Source organism: Lytechinus pictus, chromosome 2 (genome assembly GCF_037042905.1).
Source record: "Lytechinus pictus isolate F3 Inbred chromosome 2, Lp3.0, whole genome shotgun sequence".
Taxonomy (NCBI): domain Eukaryota; kingdom Metazoa; phylum Echinodermata; class Echinoidea; order Temnopleuroida; family Toxopneustidae; genus Lytechinus; species Lytechinus pictus.
In genome coordinates, this window is record NC_087246.1 from 3,054,758 (window position 1) to 3,074,843 (window position 20,086).

Below are 20,086 nucleotides of genomic sequence, written 5' to 3' on the forward strand. Positions count from 1 at the left end.
AAGGGGAAAATAGAAGAGGAAAAGGGTGAGTTCAAGACTTAGAAAATAAAAATAAAATCGTTCATGCCACTATATAAAATTTTCGCTCGTGCTTCACGCTCGCATTGCCTGTTCGATGAAAAACATATCTTGCTCAATAAAGCTGATATAATATCGACTTTTTAAGTCAATAAACAAAACATATCGATCTATATAATTTCAACTAGGACATCGGAGCTTTCAGTATTTTGTTTGATTTACACATTGATTTTTAAAAAGTGCTCTGTAATGTCCGTCTTATGGTCTGAATACCAACATTTTCAGCTCGCGCTACGCGCTCGCATTATATGATACTAGTAAATGTCAGTACTTATTCTCTGCTTGTCAAAGTCCGCAATAGAGTCTTAATCGTCCGGTGTTGCTGCCCTCTACGTTTGTTTGGTTAGGATTCGGGGGCCATTTTTGGAATCAGCTGGCGATTGTGAGTCGCCTACTTGTCCGATAAAGTCGGAAACGACTTTAAAGTTTGGTCGCTTTTGGCCATTTGGACCGCCCACGAGCCAAAGATTCTAATACTTGTGCTTTAAAGCACAAGTTTGAGATCAATTTATTTTATATCTTCGCCCTTTTCACCTTATTTTTCAACCTTGCATTGGTCCACGGTTGACATTTCTTTTCGTTTCACCAATATGGCGCAACAGTGAAGTGCGATCATGTCTTCAGAATTGTACAACCTCAACCAAGCTTCTCTTGAAGAAGGGGCGTTTTATCGCTCAAATATTTTCAAATTTTATCACTCAGTTGATGGCCAGGGAAAACAGAGATATGGAAAAGAGGGTTACGTCATCTCCAGCTCGTCTGACTTCGTGTGATACGAAGGGGAAGGGTAAGTACCGTAAGGCCAAGGGCACTAGTATTCAACCCGTTTGGAGAGTTTCCTCAAATATATAGAAATGTAGAATTTACCTGAATTTCAGACCCGTCTTATTTCCAAGAGCAAATGCTGGTTATTCTTTTTCCGTTATTTTTTTCTTCAACCAGTTGACTGTGTGCGCGGGCGATCGAATTATACGGCGACGGATTTTTTTTGGTACTAGTATTCAACCCGTCGGTACTAGTATTCAACCTAGCGATGAAAGATGGCCCTGTCTCTCAATCTGCCCTTGTCCCATCCGACTATGGACTAGACCATTTGAGATGAGACCAAAGTAGTATTCAACCCGGCATAATTCAAAGAATTTGACATATTCACCAAAATATTTAGAAATAGGGAATTTATCTTAATTTAATACCTTTGTTATTTCCAGGGTAATCTGTTGTCGATATTTTCTTTGTCAATCTGTCGACTGTATCATATGCGCGGAGGATCGAATTATGCGGCGATGGCCTTTTGCACTGAATGGTACTAGTATTCAACCTAGTGAGGATTGATAGCAAATCTCAAAAGGGTTTAGATTGCTAAATTAGATCTAGATCTATGTAAGTCTCTGGCTTTGATTAATTCCCTGTTTGGTGACTAGTACCCATACGGTAAGAAAATATACGAATTACGATAATTTTCTTACTTTCTTAGACAAAGCTTCAGTCTTACTCTTCATGCTCTAGGCCTACTTAGAGTTAGACTGTCTTTATTTTGGTTGTTCCGCTGTAGCTCCTCAACTCAAGTCAATTGGTTCCAGAATCCAAAGTCACAAAATGGCAAAAGAAAGACCAATTAAAATGAGATGGGATTAAACAAAATTACTAGGCCTAGTTTATTATTAAATTCACGGTCAAGATGGTATCACCCACTCATCATTTCTATGAACAAGTCAAGGTTATCATACTCATAGACAGCTGGCAGCCGTCTGTTTCGAGGAGTTTTTAAACATTTTTTAAATTTCTGATTTTTCTCCTCGTACACATTTGGTGAGTGAAGCCAATGCCATGGAGTTCAGCTGAACAAACAAAATAACAGAGACCGAAGCTTTTGGTCTAGGTTATCATGGTTATGAATATGATTAGACAGGAATAACCATCGTTTTTGGTGTCCTGGGGAATTATTGAACAATTTCTGACATTTTACTCTCATCCTCACTGACGGTACGGTAGTGCGTTAGTACGACTACGAGCCTGCATGTGTAAGGTCCACCAATTCAGGCGATCAGGTTTTGTCTAGATTTTTTTTTTTTTTTTAATTCTAAATGACATATTATCTTGAAAGAAGGCCCACTATTTTCGTTAGACTAATCTTTTTTTTAATTTTTTGGTCAATATCATCTTTATTCAAAACAAAGCAAAGGGAAGTTACAAACAATGAAAATAAGTCCAGGTTACTCGTTTTTTTAGGACGAAGTACAGGACTAATAAAAGAATTACAGATACACAATATATAACATATCACAATCAAATTTACAAAAAACGATTATACATTGGTGATTGCAGAAAAGAAAATTAAAATAGATCAAGCACACACCCTTACAACTGAAATGAGGAGAGGATAGAGGGGAGATAGAAAGAATGTTAAGGAGGACACAACCCTTTCCTTAAAGGTCACCTGTTCCCCAGGTTTCGCCGAAAGGGTGCCTTTGGTCCAAAGCCCCCCACTTTCTAAAAAATTCATTTATAAAGTCAACTATAGCCAATTCGTCTTTAGAATACCGATATTTGGTAAAATAAAATCAAATATGCATAAATTTGTCCATTGTCCAGTTGGTTTAACCTGGCATGGATCTAGGGGACCAGAGGGATAATGCCCCTCCCCCCCCCAAAAAAAAAAAAGAGAGACAAATAGAAAAGAAGAAAAAGGAGGAAAGGGGGTAGAGAGGGAAACAGAAGAAAAATAAAGACAAGGTGGTTCACGAACCACAAGTCTCACCGGGACGAGTTGACAGTAGAATTGGCAATTTGCCATCACCCATGGACATACATGTGGTACATGTATTACCCAAAGATCATTGTACCAGGTATGAACTTAATTAAATCAGAAATGAAGAAATGAGAGCAAGCTAAACAAAAACTTTAACATTTTAATTTACACAGAGAATGGACGTAGCAATGTTTCCAAGCCTCAGAGATATAATAAAAACAGGCGTGAACCACCACAGGGTCGGACTCCAGGAGATCCTAACAACAGTCAGTCACGTCGAACAGCGCCACAAAAGAGTAGGGCCTTGGACAAACGGCCACGCAGCCGATGTCTTCCTGCCAGCAGACGCGATGAGGTAACTGACAGTTTGATGTATTTCAAGTAATTTTACCACATGAGATGCCATTAACAATTGTGTTATACAGGGCCTGCTGGTAGAGCAGTTTCCTAACTAAAGTGGTTACCCTGGGTAAATAAAACATTGTTTTATTTTATTTTATTTTACTGGAAATGTGGGTTTGTGTTCTATTAGAGATTGGCATGCATGGGACCAAGACCATGGCATTCCTGCTAAAAAGTCTGAACCCAAGTTTAGAGCCAATCTCTACTAGATGGTGGATACTTAGGTCAAAGTCTAAGCAAAGACATTGTTACAAAGTGTATAACATGTTCATGATTTTTCAGCCTTTCTTGACTTTTAAGGTACTGCAAAATGAATTAATTCTTTGTACTTTGTTTTAAAACTTTGAAGGTGACAGTAACTCAGAGGGCTGAATTTGGTTCAGCCTTTCCTCAGGGTCCGAAGAAACTAAATCTGAATCACCTCATCAATTTTACTTTTTCTTCGAGAGAGACTGAAGATACCAGAGGGGGCTCAGGATTTCGTGGCAGGTCAAGATGGGGTTATAAACGCTTTAGCAAAGAGCAGTTCCTGCAAGCAAAGTAAGTAACGTTCAGGATTATGTGTTGGCCAAGCTAAAAGAAGGTTCCCTGATCCCCTGTTATGTGTTCGGTAGAAAGAGGCTTTTGGTTATATACCTAAATTATTAAAGTAAGAATGCAGATGTGTGTATAGAAAGGGGAAATTTTAAATCAGTCCCATTTCTAGACATATTCTGGGACAGTTGAAAATAGTGTTAACTCACATGATTGAGAAATTGTGCCCTCACTTTACATAATTTATGTAATGTTATTTTTCATGATTAACTAAAACTGAAAATAATCTAGTAACAACAGTAATGCTTTCATATATTGTTGATATTATATCAGTTGCCAGTTTGTAGTGAAAGCACAAGGAGATTACAAGCAGCAGTGTGTAGACCCTGATGGTTTAGTGGAATGGGATTTGATTGAACAGATACGCATGCTAGGACATGAGATGCCATCCTGTCCCATCTGCCTATACCCACCTACTGCAGGTATGTACATTGATATTTCACCTACAACCAAACTCTTCAAAACCTTTTCGGCATCAATTTTCATCAGGGTCATCTCAAATCTGCTAAAATAATCACAAGGGTTCTTTTTAAAATATTACAAATATACACTCATGTAGGGCTTCATAACCCCAACCTAAATATTATAAAAATACACTGTCATGTAGGGCTTCATGAGATCTACTCCCATTTATTATTTGCCATATTCATCTTATTACCCAATGTGTAATGAAAAAAGTGATATAAGAAAATGAAAGCCAAGTTTAAATTCAATAATAACGAGAAAGTGGCCCCTAAAAACAATTCTTATACAACTCTACTTTTACAATTAAAAAAGATTGAGGGGTGGGGCAAATAAGCCCCTAAAAATTTTTGTTGATAAATCCAACGGTGAAAGGTTGAAGCTGTGTTGTTTTTAATGTTTCATGACATTTTTCTTTCAAGGTCTCATGCAACTTTTGAGACCAAATTTGTAATGTCTGGATAAGTGGTTCCAAAATTGTGCAACATCTAAGTGCATGAACCGAAATGACATGAAAACATGATTTCATGTACAAATACAAGTTGTGTCGTGCTAAAGTTCTTATCTTTACTTTACTGATTGAAACAATTATTTTTGTGTTTTGGTCGCAAAAGTGCTGCTGAGGATTTATTAAAAAACAAGAAGTAAAAAAAGAGGAAATACATAAGAAAACGTTTTATACCCATTATTGTATTTGATCAGAATCCCACAAAGAGTCTCTAAACACAGAGCACTTTAAAGGCTTTCTTAAATAGATTTACAGCCAAATACTAATTCAAACGATAAATTAACCTAATTAAAAATCAATTTGAATAATTTTGGAACAATCAAATATACAATTTTGTAGATCATGTCATGGACAACATGATTTACCTTTGCATGATGAACAGTCAAGATAAAATCTCTCGGGGGGGGGGGGTGCTTTAGGCCACTTTGGCGGTTTCCAGCCTCCCAAATACTAGGATGAAATTATCAAATGGATAAAACATGAATCACAATTATGGAATCATCCCATGGTACTGATGTCCTTTGCCTTTTGTCACTCTATTGCCCCACTCATCCTGGATGGGATTGATGGATACCTGGCAGAAGTCATTTCCTTGAATTTCAAGAGTTAGGTATTACAGTTATTGCTGAAGTTCGAATGGTAATTGTGGAGAACTGAGAGTTATGTATTAGACAGATATAAGCACTATAAAAAAGTGTGTAAAGTAAATTTATGCTGGAATCTGAGGGGATTTATTCACATTAATAGTATCAAAGCACAATGACTTGAATGTAGATTTGTAACACATTCTGTTCTTTATTTCCTTTTCTTATAGCCAAGATTACAAAATGTGGGCACATCTTTTGCTGGCCATGTATCTTGCACTATATCTCGCTTGGTGAGAAAAAATGGCGCAAGTGCCCCATTTGCTATGAATCTGTGATGGCCACTGACTTGAAAAGGTGAGTTAGATAGGAGGTATACATCTTTAGCCCTGTGACAATCAATTGTAACTGATCCAGAGCTGCCAAGTAGTACTGATTTTCTGTATTTAGTACAGAAAAACTGATTGTTTCATGCAAAATATTGATTTCTTAAGTTTCGGGTTTATGTGTTTCCCTATGGGATTTCTTTAGAAACACGTATTTCTTCACCAAAATACAGATTTTTAGCTTTTGAAATACTGAAATGTTCTAGATCAGGTTGGCAGGTCTGCCGATCAAATAAATGCATTTACAATCAGATGATTGTATTTTTTATGTTAAAAGGGCCTTTAATGTCATAATTTATGTAACTGTATTTTACTAGTACATGTACATATATGTTTTTTATGTAAAGTCACATGGATGGGAAAGGGAGACGTTCGGGTCATATTTAGTTTATCTTTTCCTTTCTTGGCATCCATGTGACTCTCCTTATCTTATTGTTTGTATGTTTTATTATGCCGAATGAACTTACCAATTAGCAGGGCCAGTATTCAATTCATATTATTCATTGACTAAGTGAATTACTTAACATTTTACTTGGGTAAGCCAAGTGCTTATTCTCATATTCAGATCACTACTCTGTATCTTTACTTAGTCAAGCCAACATTAAGCAAAGTACTTGCTAATAACGATTTTAACATTTTAAGCCAAATTATGTGCGATGATGTATGTATCCACCTGTACAGAATGTACGACTGCCCGTATCACATTTGTAAACTGCATGCAAGCCAGACTTAAGTCTGGTAGATGACTGATTTAGATTTAAACAAAATACCAAAAAATGCAATGTGATACTAAAAAGTATTTTACCTAAGCAAAATACTTAAAATTCTGGCTTAAGTATAGAATTGAATGCCGGCCCAGGAGTTTATCAGGATCCTGTCTAAAGCTAATGCTTTGTAGATGAGGTCATTATTTTGTGCGCATGATTTCAAGCAGCTTGATTTTAAAGAAATTTTGTATGCAATTCTCTGTCGTTGGATGGCTTGTTCTTGAAGCAAAACTTGCAAGCAATATCTATTTATTATGCACTTACCCCATTGGCTCAGTCACCATGATCACATTATTGAGTAGCAAGTTTTGTACCTGAGCCTAAGAGATATTCATTGGATTTCAGTGTCTTATGCATACTGCACAGGCGAACCATGCAGACTGAGAGTGCATTTTAATGCATTGTTATAACACCCAATATAGATAATAATGATAAAAAATGTGCACTTCACTGTATCTTAGTTTACTTATTGACTTGAAGAAGGCAAGAATTAAAATCAAAATTTTATTTCCATAACCAGCGTGGTTGCCAAATCTCTAAAGACGTTCAATGTAGGAGAGACCATCACCATGCGGCTAATGAAGCGGGAGAAGGGATCCATCACCATTCATCCACACTCTCTGGACAGTGCTCCTGCAGAAACATCTCCATGTTTGATGGATTCTCCCAATGAAACCTGCTTTGCAAAGCTGATGATTGCCAGCCCAAGTGAAGTACTAGATCAGGTGAAAATTAAACTTTGTCTCACCTGCATAGCAGAAGCAAGACAAAGACGCTGATTTTCCAACCATCAACATTTAAATCTTAGATATAAATGATAGTAGTTGTAGTAAACATTGATTTCATGTGAAAATCTGTGAAACTTTGGTAAATTTTCACTACCCATATTTGAAAGAAAATTGTGCCATATCATAAACTTTAACCACACAATCCTGTAGATTAATGTACATGGTACACTACCATTGTGGAAATCTTCACGGCACTCACATGATCAGCAGCCGAGATTCAAACCACCACCTCTAATACCTCAATGAAGCCTGGACTGCTTTAGAGTTAAGAACTTTGCCATCTTGAAAAGTGATCAGTGCATATCTGAAGACTTGTATGTTTACAAACGACTAAACAAAACCATACTGCAGTAACAGTGGCAATCTGGATTGAGTTGAAAAATATTAATTGAATCTATTTTGTTATGTTCTCTCATTTTATTTCAGATATTGGAAAGAGAAAGGAGAGAATTGGAAAAGCAGCTGAATGAATCAGTTGATGTAAGTACTAGTTAAGGATCGTTTAAATCTAAAGATTAAATAAGAGAACTCCCAGACATAAACAAAAATGAATGATGTTATCATATCTTACACAGCCAGCAATATCATTTGAATCTCTAAATGATTTTTCTCATCAAACAAAAAGTGCATTTTCTATATTCATGAAAATTAATTCATGAGCCTAAAAAAAATTACGTTTTATTCCCTATGAAGGCTTTAATAAAATTTGTGATGTTTTTGCTGTCAGGCCAAACCTGCCTGAAGAGTGTTTGAAACCCTTCAAAAATGTTTCCTTATGAATAAAAAAATATTTTCTGTTTATTTTCTAGGACTTCGAAAAATCATTTATTCAGAGAGCTATGGAATCTTTGAAGGTAAGCAACATTGCAGTTTAATTAATGTCTGTTTTTTGATTTTTTTTGGTTATGGGTGATATGTATTCTACATTGTCAAATTTTTTTTTATGTTGTACAGTTTAATATTACCTTTATTTTTCTGTCATCCATTTGTCATTGTTCTTGTTTTACTTTTTCTAAATATATTTAACATTCTATTATAACCCATAGTTATCTTGGGCAGGGGCCAAATTGACCCCCTCCTCTCAATGAATTTTGTAACTATGCTGCCGTGCATATGTTTTTTAGTGCGACTCTTACCGGCTTTTTACTCAAGTCTTGCGCATCATTTAGACAAAATTTGTGGTGCCAAGGTAGGGTGAGGGTTGAGTTAGGTTGAGTGTTGAATGTAAACAACAATGCTACATTATTTGATGGGCCCAAGAAACCAACTTCATTGACTGGAATACTTTATCACTTGACTTCACGATTAGATATCTAAAACAAGATACACTTAAATATATTCATTTTCTGGTGGGGTTAACTAACTTATGAGCACCATTGTATATATGTACATGGTCATCAGCACTTGGGTTTAAAGATATTGAAATCCTCTTCACCATTTTCTCTTTGTTTAGGAAAGAAAGAATATTCTTTGTCTGGAAAGAGGAGCATCTGAAACATCAGCACCAAACACTGGTTAGTTTTCCAAGGGCTTATTGCTGAAAGAGTTGGGGTTGAAATACAACTTGGGAAATCAAGTGCAAGTGTAAAATCTGTGATTCTGATTAGTTTAGGATCAAGTTATTTTTTATTTCTGGATTGTAATTGATTTCAACTCTCTGTCACATGCTCTGATCCTGTAAAATGGGCCTGTTGCTGGGAGAGTTGTGATGGGAAGCATGTCAATTTAATTTTAAACCAATGATACTCAATTTTTTTATTTGAATTTAAATGCAACCGTTTCTGTAATGGCCCCAGCTGTATCAAATGGTTCTTGTTCTTTTTTTGTCTTTTGATTTTGGTTGCAGCTAATTGTAATTGTAATGCTTGGAAATTTACCATGTTCTTGAAGAATGATTATTTTGACGGATTTAGCACTCCTGGGGCCCGTTGCAAAAAGAGTTGCGTTTAAACGCAAGCCAAAAAATCAATCGCAAGTCCAAAATGTGCGCTGTTGATTTTTTAGAGTTGCGATTGATTGCAACTCTTTCTGCAACGGGCCCCTGGTGCTTCTAAAAGTAGCATAGACTATTATGGCACAACACTTTCAGTCATTCGATATCTAATGATTTTGGGGCTAGGCACAGACCAGCCATTTACTAAAAAGGATATTAGACTTTGATATTGTTGTTGAAGTATGTGACATAGTTCATAATGGATATCTTTTATGATTTAATTCAATCAAAGGTTAATTGTGTATGCTTCTGCCTTATTAGTGGTTGGATTATATAAGCCATTCTTTATAGATAGGAAATAATTTCCTATTCATATGAGAGTAGACTACATAATAATAATTATATTTCTGACAGTATATTGATATTTGTATGAACCAGATTTTTTAATTCTATCATTGATGTCATGTTTAGATGAGAGCAAATCCTTAGACCAAAACAAAGATGATAATGATGTGATGGTGTCAACAAACATTCTACCAAAAGAGGTTAGTATGAACACAGTCCTAGTCAAATGAGTTCATCTTTGATCTATACTTGCTGTATAATTTCAATGTATTTTTGGTACAAATAGAAATCAATGCATATAAAAATATTATTTGCACGTCTCTGCAATTTCCTACTTCGACATTCAGAAGAACACTTCGTATTCTTTTTTTCATTTCAATTAATTGTATTTTAGATTGTGAGTTTAATTTTATTTTTCTCTGAATTAAAACTTAAAAACAATTTGCAAAAAATTTTGTCTTGATGCTGTGTATTAAGATAGCTCAATTATTGATCTAAGAGCAACTCTAAAGCAAATTTCACTTCTGGGGATTGTCTATCTTTTATGAATAATGAAGAAGAGAGGGACTTGAACTGAATATATTAATAAGATATTAATGTACTTACATACTGATGTCTGTATTCATCCATTAATGATTACAGGATTGCATCGTGTATGCTTCTGCTTTCTCTGATGAAGAGCTAGATGAACCCCCTGATAAACCACCACCTCAAGAATCATCAAAGACTGAACCTACCACTCATCCAGACATTACCCAGGCGCCACACAGTGAAGGTTCTGATGATACCACTCAACCAGACATTACCCAGGCGCCACACAGTGAAGGTTCTGATGATACCACTCAACCAGACATTACCCAGGCGCCACACAGTGAAGGTTCTGATGATACCACTCAACCAGACATTACCCAGGCACCACACAGTGAAGGTTCTGATGATACCACTCAACCAGACATTACCCAGGCGCCACACAGTGAAGGTTCTGATGATACCACTCAACCAGACATTACCCAGGCACCACACAATGAAGGTTCTGATGATGTCCTTGAAGTAATCAGTGGAGGTCTAACCAATCCATCTACTTCTGAGGATGTACCTGAAGCACAGAAGACTGGGCAGGAAGAGGAACAGAAGGAAGAAGGAGATGAGAGAGAGAAGGAAGGAGTAGACCATGTTGAGTTGTCACCCAATCACACAGGTCTTCCTGGGGGTAGAGAGAGAAAGACTTCATCCAGTAACTCAAATGTCTTTTTCTATCAAGGTATGTTGTCTTTGAATTATTTCTATTAATTTTCTTGATTTCTGATTTGTTGATAAGATCATTGTATATATTTGTTGATAAAGTATTTTTCAACTAGGGTGTCACAATACTACCACATGTGCTTCATGTTATCTTTCAGGATCCTGCAGTATATATTCAGTTCAAATAAAATTTAAAGTATTGAAGTAATTAGTTATTTCAGAAATGCAAAATAAAACTTTTATAAGATGGCATTGTATTATTAAGATAAATCATTTAATTTAATAAAAAACATTGTATAAAGTTTATGTTTTATCCTATTGACCTACCTTTCCCTGTCCGTCCTTTCTCCTGTCCCCCTCTTACTCTATAACCCTTTGCTCTCTGCCATACAGCTGAGGATGGGCAGCACCTCTATCTTGGTTCCCTCAATGCTCGTTGCTTGACACATGAATATGGTCATCTAGAGTACTCTCCATTGACCATCACAGCCAAGATTGTTGAGATTGAACACGTCTCTATTACCCAGGTAACATTTCACATCTTCTTTTCAAAGTATCAACCTGTTTTTTTGCCTCCACATACCATAGATGGCTACCTTCATTTCAATGTTGCCTGAAAGTACCCAAGATGACATTGAAGATACCAAGTAAAGACTAAATGATGATACTGAGTTGGATCTCCAAGTTATTGTAGACGTCAATTACAATTCCTCCCATTTCCTCTGCTCTTCCAGGATTTCCGTAACAGGATGCGCCACCTTCAGCACTTGCCATTGACATGTGACGTCAGCATCTGTGAACTTGCCCTTCGTCCCCCTACCCTCTCACCCAAGACACTCTCCCACTTCTCTACAGAGATTCAAAGGAAGAAACAGAAGAGGGATAAGAAGGCTCGAGAAGAGAAGCGTAGGGAACGCAAGATCAATCAGGAAGAGGACCGTAAGAATGGTATCTGTAAGTATTCCAATCATATACAGCTGTTTGAGATGTTTTACTATTTGACAGGTGGAGTTGCTTTGTGTGTAATTGCATCAATGAAAAGGGATTGAGATTTAGTTTACTACTTTTTGTCTCGCCCACCGGAGGTTCAGGCGAGACTAAGGGATCCAAATGTCGTCCCTCCGTCACAAACATTGCTACCATGACAAAATAGGATAGCAAAAAAAATGTTCTTCAAGATCTTTGAAATACTCACTTTCTGTGTCTCTATTTTATGAAACAATTAATACACTTGTGCTTTGTCATGTGTAAAAGTAAATGCACTGAAAGTTTGGTTTCTTCAGATGGTGCCCACTGGGCACTCACCTGTACACACACACACTCACCTGACACCTATCTAAAGGGCATAGATTCCTTTTCTACTCATGCACTTAGCTCCATGTATATCTATATCTTCGTCTAGGGTTAACCCTCACAAGACCCGGGTATTTTGTGAGACCATGTGTCGTAGGAGGGGGGGAGGCCCCCCTTTGAGATCTCTATCATGCTGAAAATGGGCACATACATTGCCCGCGACCTAATCTACAAAATCATAGTTATTTTTTCCATGAAAATTACTTTTAGTTCAGTAATTTTACTTGAATTTTTATTTTTTACCTTTTGTTTTTCATTGTTCTTTTTTATGAAAGTTTTCGGTGACACTTGCGATTATAAACAGCATAAAAATAATATATTTTCAATCAGTAATAGTAAAGATATTTATACCAGGGCTCTACACTAGCGACGGTCCAGACCGGTAAAGATCGCCGTCGGGCCAGTAGATTTTCAGAAATAGCAAGATTTGCTGGTCCGACATGACCAGTAAAAAATATCATTGTCGAGCTTGTAATTTTTCCGCAAAATAGCAAGATTTATGGGTCCGACATGACCATTAATAAAAACCATCGTTGGGCCAGTAACTTTTCCAGAAATGGTCAAATTCACTGATCCAACATGACTCAAATTGCAAACCATTTTCCTCCCGTTATTTTATGTCATTCACACACAGAATACACACAGAATGAATCGCATGCAATTTTTACTAGGGTAACATACAGTGTACATGTACATGTATACCTAACCAGTCACACAGCCCACATGGTAGATTTTCTACTGGCTGCGCAAACGAAGCTTGGCTGAACCTCTGGCAGAAATCTCTCACAGAACTGTCAAAATTCACATTTTACATTAATGAAAAGCTCTTATAATGTCCATATCTCCTAAAAATTGGGGTAACTCTGTAAGCAGTAAAAGTCTTGAAGTTTGCGATAGTGTTTAGAAATAGAAGCTAAATTATTATCAGCTTGATTTTAAAATTTTATTTTTGTTCCTCTGCCAAATTCTTATTTTGTTTTGTAAAGATGGAATAAGTACTTAACAGATGAAATCTTGAATATTAGTTTCACCATTTGTATATTTATTAGATCCCAAGGCAAGATATTCTCTGAAGAGCACCAATCAGTTCCCATCCTGCAGTACAGAAGCTGTTCCAGATAGCTCAGTTTTAATCAGACCCATCTCTCCTGCATCAGTAGATTCAGCAGCTTCCTCAAACTACAGCTCTGTTCTATCAGACCATCCTGATGATGATCTCATTTATGGTTCATTACATGGTAAACTACCAAATATTATCTTTCAATAATAATAATACCAACATGTTTATATAGTGCATATCACTGCCAAATGCATCCTTCTGCACTCAATTGGATATTATTACAAGAAACAATAAGTAGATTTATTGACCCCCTTTTCAAGATGATACAAAATACATTTATCATTACCTTTAGCTTTAGCTCCAGCTGCCATTTAACCATGATGTTCAATGCATTCAAGGAATTTAATCCTGCCAAGAACCCATTCACCTCACCTGGGTCAAGTGCAGCACAGTGAATGATTCTTTTTAAGGTTAACATGCCATGGTTTTGAGCACATTGCCTTCTATTTGAAAACCATAGTCAGATCCACTAGACCACAATGCTGTTACAATTGTGTTTAGAATTTTTCATGAATGACAGAGCTCCTGGCCTTTTTTGTGAGTTGTAGAATTCATGATCACAGGACAAACCAAACTCTTCCTCAGCATTTAAGAGCAGGGAAAATAGTACACACTATATGCTAAAACGTGTTCCTCATTGGTTCATAGGTTTCCATGTATCTTATGCAAGAACTAACAACATTGGCAGGTTGATTTTTTTTTTGGGGGGGGGGGGTGGATTCCTTTTTCAAAAGTTGGTATTGATAGTAGTATTTTGTGAATGGAATCTTACACTACAAAAGACCTGGTCATGTGAGTCATGAATACTAATGAATTTGCAAATAGGTGTTGATGTACATGTATACAGGGTCGATCACTTGGCACATGAATAAAATTATTTCAAGGAAATAACAGTAAGTGAGTGATATCAATATAATATAGGATATTATTTAGGTCTGATTTTGTTAAAGAAGTAAAAGGTGAAATTCTAGCTAACTTTATGAATGTCTACATTTTTTGGTACATTAGAGGTGAATATCACATGGTTTTGACCAAACAGCATGTAATCAAAAGCTAGGCCTTGCTGTTGGGGATGTAGGTATCTCCCAAATGTGCCAATATTTTCATGCTTTTTTTAATTCACGGCCAATTGACAATATGAGAAAGTAACAGCTTTTGCAATTAATTTTAAACTTAAGAAAAGTTTGTCAGACATAGCTTTTAAAAAACAAGCTACAAGTTAACAGGTTTACAAGAGAGAAACAGGTACTTGAGGTGTTGATTAAAAAAAAGAGTAAAGGAATTGTGTGGAAGTCTTGAAGTTGATTGGCTTTGTTTCACCTATAATAGAATTGTGGATAGCTCTTCTAATTATTATAGTCACTTGAATCACATGTAATTTATCTGGTGATTTGAAACCAGAGATATATTGTTGAGAAGAGAACCATTGCTAAAATTATTGCCTCAAAATCTTAAGCATTGCACACTGTTTGATTGGCCACGTGAATCAGAAAATTAGAAAGCTTCAAAAGAATCTGCATGAAAACTAGAAAGACTTGTTTTGTTAAAATCTTAAGTTTTTAAGCCCTGTCTATCGTAGGTGATTGCTTGGAGAATGTGTATTTAGGTTGTCTATCCTTCCCATTTCATTCTCGCGATATAAACAAAATTTTTTTTCACAGATCATCATCAAACTTTGAGTATACAGATAGGAGTGACCATGATCTGATTAATTTAGGGTTATAAAGTTCAAATGGCAAGAGGTCCTTAAATACCCATTAGTACACTGTTCTCATGATATCAAGCCTAGAACTCATCTAGTTATTAATCATTTATCTTGCAGACGAGGTGGAGGTTGCCAACTCTCCTTTGGATGCTCCAATGTTTCCATCAGGAGGAGCAAGTGGAGGGGGAGGAGGATCATGGTCCTCTGTTAGTCCAGATAACCAGGGAGGTCATCGCTCATTTGCACAGGTAATATTTTCAGGCCCTTTGATTGGATTCTCATAGTATTTAGACCCTTGGTTAAGTTAGACCATACATTTCAATTGGCTACCTCATCTAATTCATATAATTCCATATCTGCAGTGAAACATGGCCCAATATTGATGGCTATGTATGCATTTCGAAAATTTGATTTATTACATATCCATCATTAACATCACAATTGCCATCATTGTCATTATTATTTTTGCTTATCATTTTTCATATGTTCAGATGTTGCGTGATGGAACAGCCAAGCCATCATCTCCAATGAAGTCGAGTAATCCACCATCAGCTAGCCCCCAGCACTACGTTGCCAGCTATGGCCGAACTCCTAGGCGTGAGGTTACAAGTAGCAATGAAAGTGACAATGAAGACTATGTACCTGTCCCACTGTTCAAGGATGCCTTCAGTAATGCCATACAAGATGCACTAGATAAGGCTGCATCCATGTCAATCAAGAAAAGTAAGTTGTTGAAGTAAAGAATTATAAGGCATCACAGGGTCATTTCTATCCCTCTCCCCTTTCTACAATCTAACGAGAAAAATATTGGGAAATTTAAATTGCGATAAATTTAAATTGATTTGATTATATATGATATTGATGTATTTAAATTTTCTGAATATGTGTCTCCCAAACCCTTTGTTATTAGTTAATGAATTCTATTTTGCAGATTGATTGTATTTCTATAATTAAGGTTGATATGTAAAACTAGCTTTTTAAGTTAAAAGAGTAAATTTGTAACTTTCATTCTCTTACCAGGTGAGGAAGTAGATAGAGAAACTGAAGGAGGAGGAGGAGGACGGAAGAACAAGAAAGGTCGCAAGAAGCAACTTCTTTTTTCAACCGCTGGTCATCGCTATAAATAGAATCCCTTTCTGATGGAATCCACCTCCTCCATAAGAAATGCTTTGTTCTAATTGTGCGGAAGATGTTACAAATTTGGTACTCTGTATACATTGTAATCTCTTGATTAGGTTTTGTTTGGAAAATGCAATTTATTGCATTGAAAGGTATGAAAGATTATGTATTAAAGTTGATGCAATGCTTTTGCTTAACTATAAGGCCCTACATCCACTGTGATTTGGATCAAATTTACTTTGTTATAAAATGGGCAATCAAAATCTATGTACATGCATGCCTTTTTCTTCCACTTATCTAAAAAAAAATAGTGAACATATATTCTTCTAAGTTTTTTAACCTTTTTTGCGAGTTTAACAAGTCTTATCCTAATGTGATCTTTTATCACTTGTTAAGTATGAAATGCCGAGATAAGATATCTGTTTATTTGTTTCTTTCATCTGTGCTCATTGAATAAGCATCATGGTAGTCGAAAGTAGAAAGTTTAATTTGATTTTGGTTATACTTTCAAGGTCAGTAATGTCTCGTTTTCATATCAGTTATACTTTATAATGATATATGTAGCCATCGTAAAGTACAATATTTGCTGATTTACAATATAATATTTAAATCAGTTTCTGGATAAGAAAGCAGTGTGACATAAAGACATTACTTGATACGCTGATTCATAGATAATTTATTCATTAAAGAATCAAGTTTTCCATTTCCAAGGGGAGAAGTGCAAGGATTGTATATTTATAATTCTATAATGAAAACCATGCTTTTGAAGCACGCCATTTATGTTGGTGCTTTTTTCTCAAATAAAAAGGCAAACAATGCATGTGTGTTTGTTACTTTAATCTTGTTACAAAGCATTTTATAATATTCAGTTGTTTTTGTTTGATTGCTTTTGTTTCTTTTGCCCTTCAACAAGCATTGTTCAGTGGTTCGTGTAAAATTAACATTATATTACAGCACCTATATTCATTAAAATGTGTTATAAAACGGGTTCAAGGATGTAGGAATAGTTCATGCGTATGCAAGTCACATGTTCATGCTTCAGTTCTACAAAACTTCCCAGCTGTGCATTTTGAGTGCATCATTTTCCCATAGTGCTTAAAAATTGAGATGCAATCTGAAACGTGTGTTCTTTCAAAGGGAAGGCATGCTGCCGTTGCTTACTTTGGCGCACATACTAGATACACCTGTGATATCATAATTTAAAGCAGGTGTGACCTCTGCATCTGCGCAATTCTTGAAAATTTGGAGGGATGCAAACAACCTTTCCACTACTGATTTATACTACCGACCCGTTTTATAAAACAAATAATGTACATTTTAAAATTTGTAATGTTATCGACAATGTAGGCATATCGGGTATTCACAATAACCTGTAAAAGTACTCGGCACAAGTGCCTCATGCTTTCACATATTGCAAATACCCTCAAGTGCGCTGCATCGCCATTCCAGACTCATAAATGTGCATTATTTGTATATTATGATACATATGTATTTTGTATGTTACACTGCCCCTCATTTTCGACTATTTTGGTTCAATTTCAGTTTAATCCAAGTTTTCTAGTTTTGAGTGGAAAAAAGAAGCCAATAAGAAGAGTTGATATATTTGTAAAGTTAAATTTTGCTTGTAAATTGAGATTGTGTTTTCTACTGTATATTCACATGCAACAGAGTCAAATTTGGTAAACAAAAAGCTATTGTGAAATGTATATTATGATTTACAAAGTCAAATGAAATGTTTCTAATTTAATGTAAACATCGGTACTAAAGGACTTATGAACATATTTTTCAATCATTATATACAGTTATATGATAAAGCCTCTTTATCACTTTCATTGTGTGCAAATTGTGAGTTTTTATATCTAATTTCTTTCTTCCTCGCCCACCAGAAGTGAAGGCTAGACTTTCGGATCCATTGGCATCCATCCGTTCTCCTTCAGTCACAAACGTCTATGATCCATTACTTGGAAAATGGGATGGTAGATGCATTAGGGGTACCATCATGTTGCGGTGCTGTCGGAGGTCACATATTACGAGGTCAAAGTTTATTTGAAGTCACAATGTTAGAGTAGTTGAAGGACTTTTTCTTACATACTTTAAAGTTTACTTGCATGACTCTGTTTTGACTCATAACTTAGTGGTAGATACACTTGGGGCACTATTATGTTACGTTTCTGTCAGAGACCACATGTTGAGGTTATAGGCCATTTGAGGTCAAATGTTATTATTGGCAAGACTTTCTTACAACAAATAACCTTGCAAGCATCGCTCCTTTTCCAACTACTCGTGGGTCATAGATGCACATAGGGGAACCTTCATGTTATGGTGATGTGGGAGGTCACAATGTGAGTTCAAGGGTCATGTGAGGTCAAATGTTAGAGTTACTCTGCAAAGGTTGCTCCAATGGCTAACAATCTTTTGTGTGAGATTCACTTGGGATTTATTCATGTTAGTTATGGTGCCTTCAGAGCTCACATGAAGTCAAAGGTCATTAAAGTTCACCTGCAAGACTCTTGCATGACAGATAACTTATCAACCCTCACACACTTTAAACTAAATTTTGGTTATAGATAAACTTGTGTAATGCTTCCCTTAGAGGTAACATTGTAAGGTCAAGGTTTAATCAGACGTTTAAGTTAACCTGCAAGACTTTCTTGTGAAATCAAACTTTGTACTTTAGGAAACCTTTAATGTTACATAGTCACAGGTGGGCGAGACACAATTTGAATTTGGCTGTTGCTTTGTTTGAATTTTAGAATCCTGCTCCCACAAGAAACTAGGATTCATTTTAGAGTTTGAAGAAGGAAAAAAACCTTTCGACTATTTCAAATATTGAAATTCTTGATACTGCTTCTAGTTCATGTAATTTCACATTGTTTCATTTAAAGCGTGTGATTATTAAACTACTAAATGGCAAAGGGTAGGAAATGAAATCCAATCAGGTATTTAGATGACTCCTCAAAATTTAGATAAAGAATAATTTAATCGTGCTCTGAGATGACAAGAACTTTGTTTTGTTTTTCAGGCAGAAGCATATATTTTATTTTTTAATCTTGGTGTATTGGATGCTGAATATTAAGGTATTACATTTTGTAAACACAAAATTAAGAACTGCTAAGATATGTTGACTGGTATTAGCTTCCAATGTTTATCCATACCTCACAATTTTCTTGAATTATAGGATCAACATATACTGACATTTTTCAAAGTGTGATTGTATTTCGTTATTTTACTTTTTCCTTTGGTTGGTGACATTATTTCATAATGTCAATATTTTGTAAGTCAAACCTATTTGCATTGCCAGATGATCAATGGTTATGGTTTTATGCTATTTGATGTACATTCATAATGTTTGTATGCCCCATAGTTTTAACTGTATACACCAATCACATAATTGCACACACTAAAAGAGCGTTCCATCCTTTTATCTCCCCTCTAAAATATTCTTGATTTTATTTCAATAAATCTATTAATCTTGAAAATTTTTATCAGTCTGTTTGATTTGCATCTTACGGTTCTCTGAGTAATGCTGTGTTCTTCCTTGATGAAAAGCAAGTTTGAAATATCCTTTGGTATCTTTCATATCCTATAGGGGCTGACAATGAGCATGTTCCAGTTGGGTGCAAGTCTTGTATAACTTACAAAGATTATGCTGACTTTCCCTTCTAGTCTGGCAGAACTTTTATAACCAAATTTTTGATTCTGTTTGTAAGATACGAATGACTTTACGCACAACTGGTGATCCTTTTTTTGTGCTATGTGTTATCCGTATGTAATTATTTTATGACCTAAGAAAATTTTCCAGTCGTGCGTATAAAGTTGTGCGTAACTTTACGAAGAGCTTTATGAAACACCCACCAGGTATGAGTTTCCAAGGTTATGCCACATTTCCTTAGTGCATGTCAGACCAAAATTACTCAAAAACATGATTTTATATACAAATCCAATGCAATT

At 35.8% G+C, this 20,086-nt stretch overlaps 1 protein-coding gene across 3 annotated transcripts; it reads left to right on the plus strand.

Annotated features, from left to right (window-relative positions):
- Positions 1–402: 402 nt before the first annotated feature.
- Positions 403–19,614, plus strand: LOC129253672 (E3 ubiquitin-protein ligase RNF10-like). Of its 3 annotated transcripts, XR_010295230.1 has the most exons (19): positions 403–865; positions 3,001–3,182; positions 3,579–3,769; positions 4,097–4,245; positions 5,608–5,734; positions 7,051–7,255; positions 7,745–7,798; positions 8,128–8,172; positions 8,772–8,832; positions 9,723–9,796; positions 10,239–10,857; positions 11,232–11,365; positions 11,573–11,792; positions 13,241–13,429; positions 15,134–15,264; positions 15,508–15,739; positions 16,037–18,175; positions 18,489–19,212; positions 19,415–19,614. XR_010295230.1 is itself a non-coding variant. In XM_064107358.1 (17 exons), exons 1-17 carry the CDS (start codon positions 784–786, stop codon positions 16,141–16,143), a joined length of 2,802 nt encoding a protein of 933 aa, XP_063963428.1. In that variant the 5' UTR covers positions 403–783; the 3' UTR covers positions 16,144–19,614. The 3 variants fall into 3 exon arrangements, 1 of the variants encoding a protein (XP_063963428.1); XR_010295229.1 differs by having other exon boundaries at positions 18,489–19,614; XM_064107358.1 differs by having other exon boundaries at positions 16,037–19,614.
- Positions 19,615–20,086: the final 472 nt, after the last annotated feature.

What these genes read in the sequence shown, in the direction of transcription:
- LOC129253672 (XM_064107358.1), top strand. Translation starts at nt 784, where the DNA reads ATGGCCAGGGAAAACAGAGATATGGAAAAGAGGGTTACGTCATCTCCA. An exon ending in GAGCTATGGAATCTTTGAAG is followed by an intron (nt 8,173 to 8,771) that starts GTAAGCAACATT and finishes CTCTTTGTTTAG; the next exon opens with GAAAGAAAGAATATTCTTTG. An exon ending in AACACGTCTCTATTACCCAG is followed by an intron (nt 11,366 to 11,572) that starts GTAACATTTCAC and finishes CTGCTCTTCCAG; the next exon opens with GATTTCCGTAACAGGATGCG.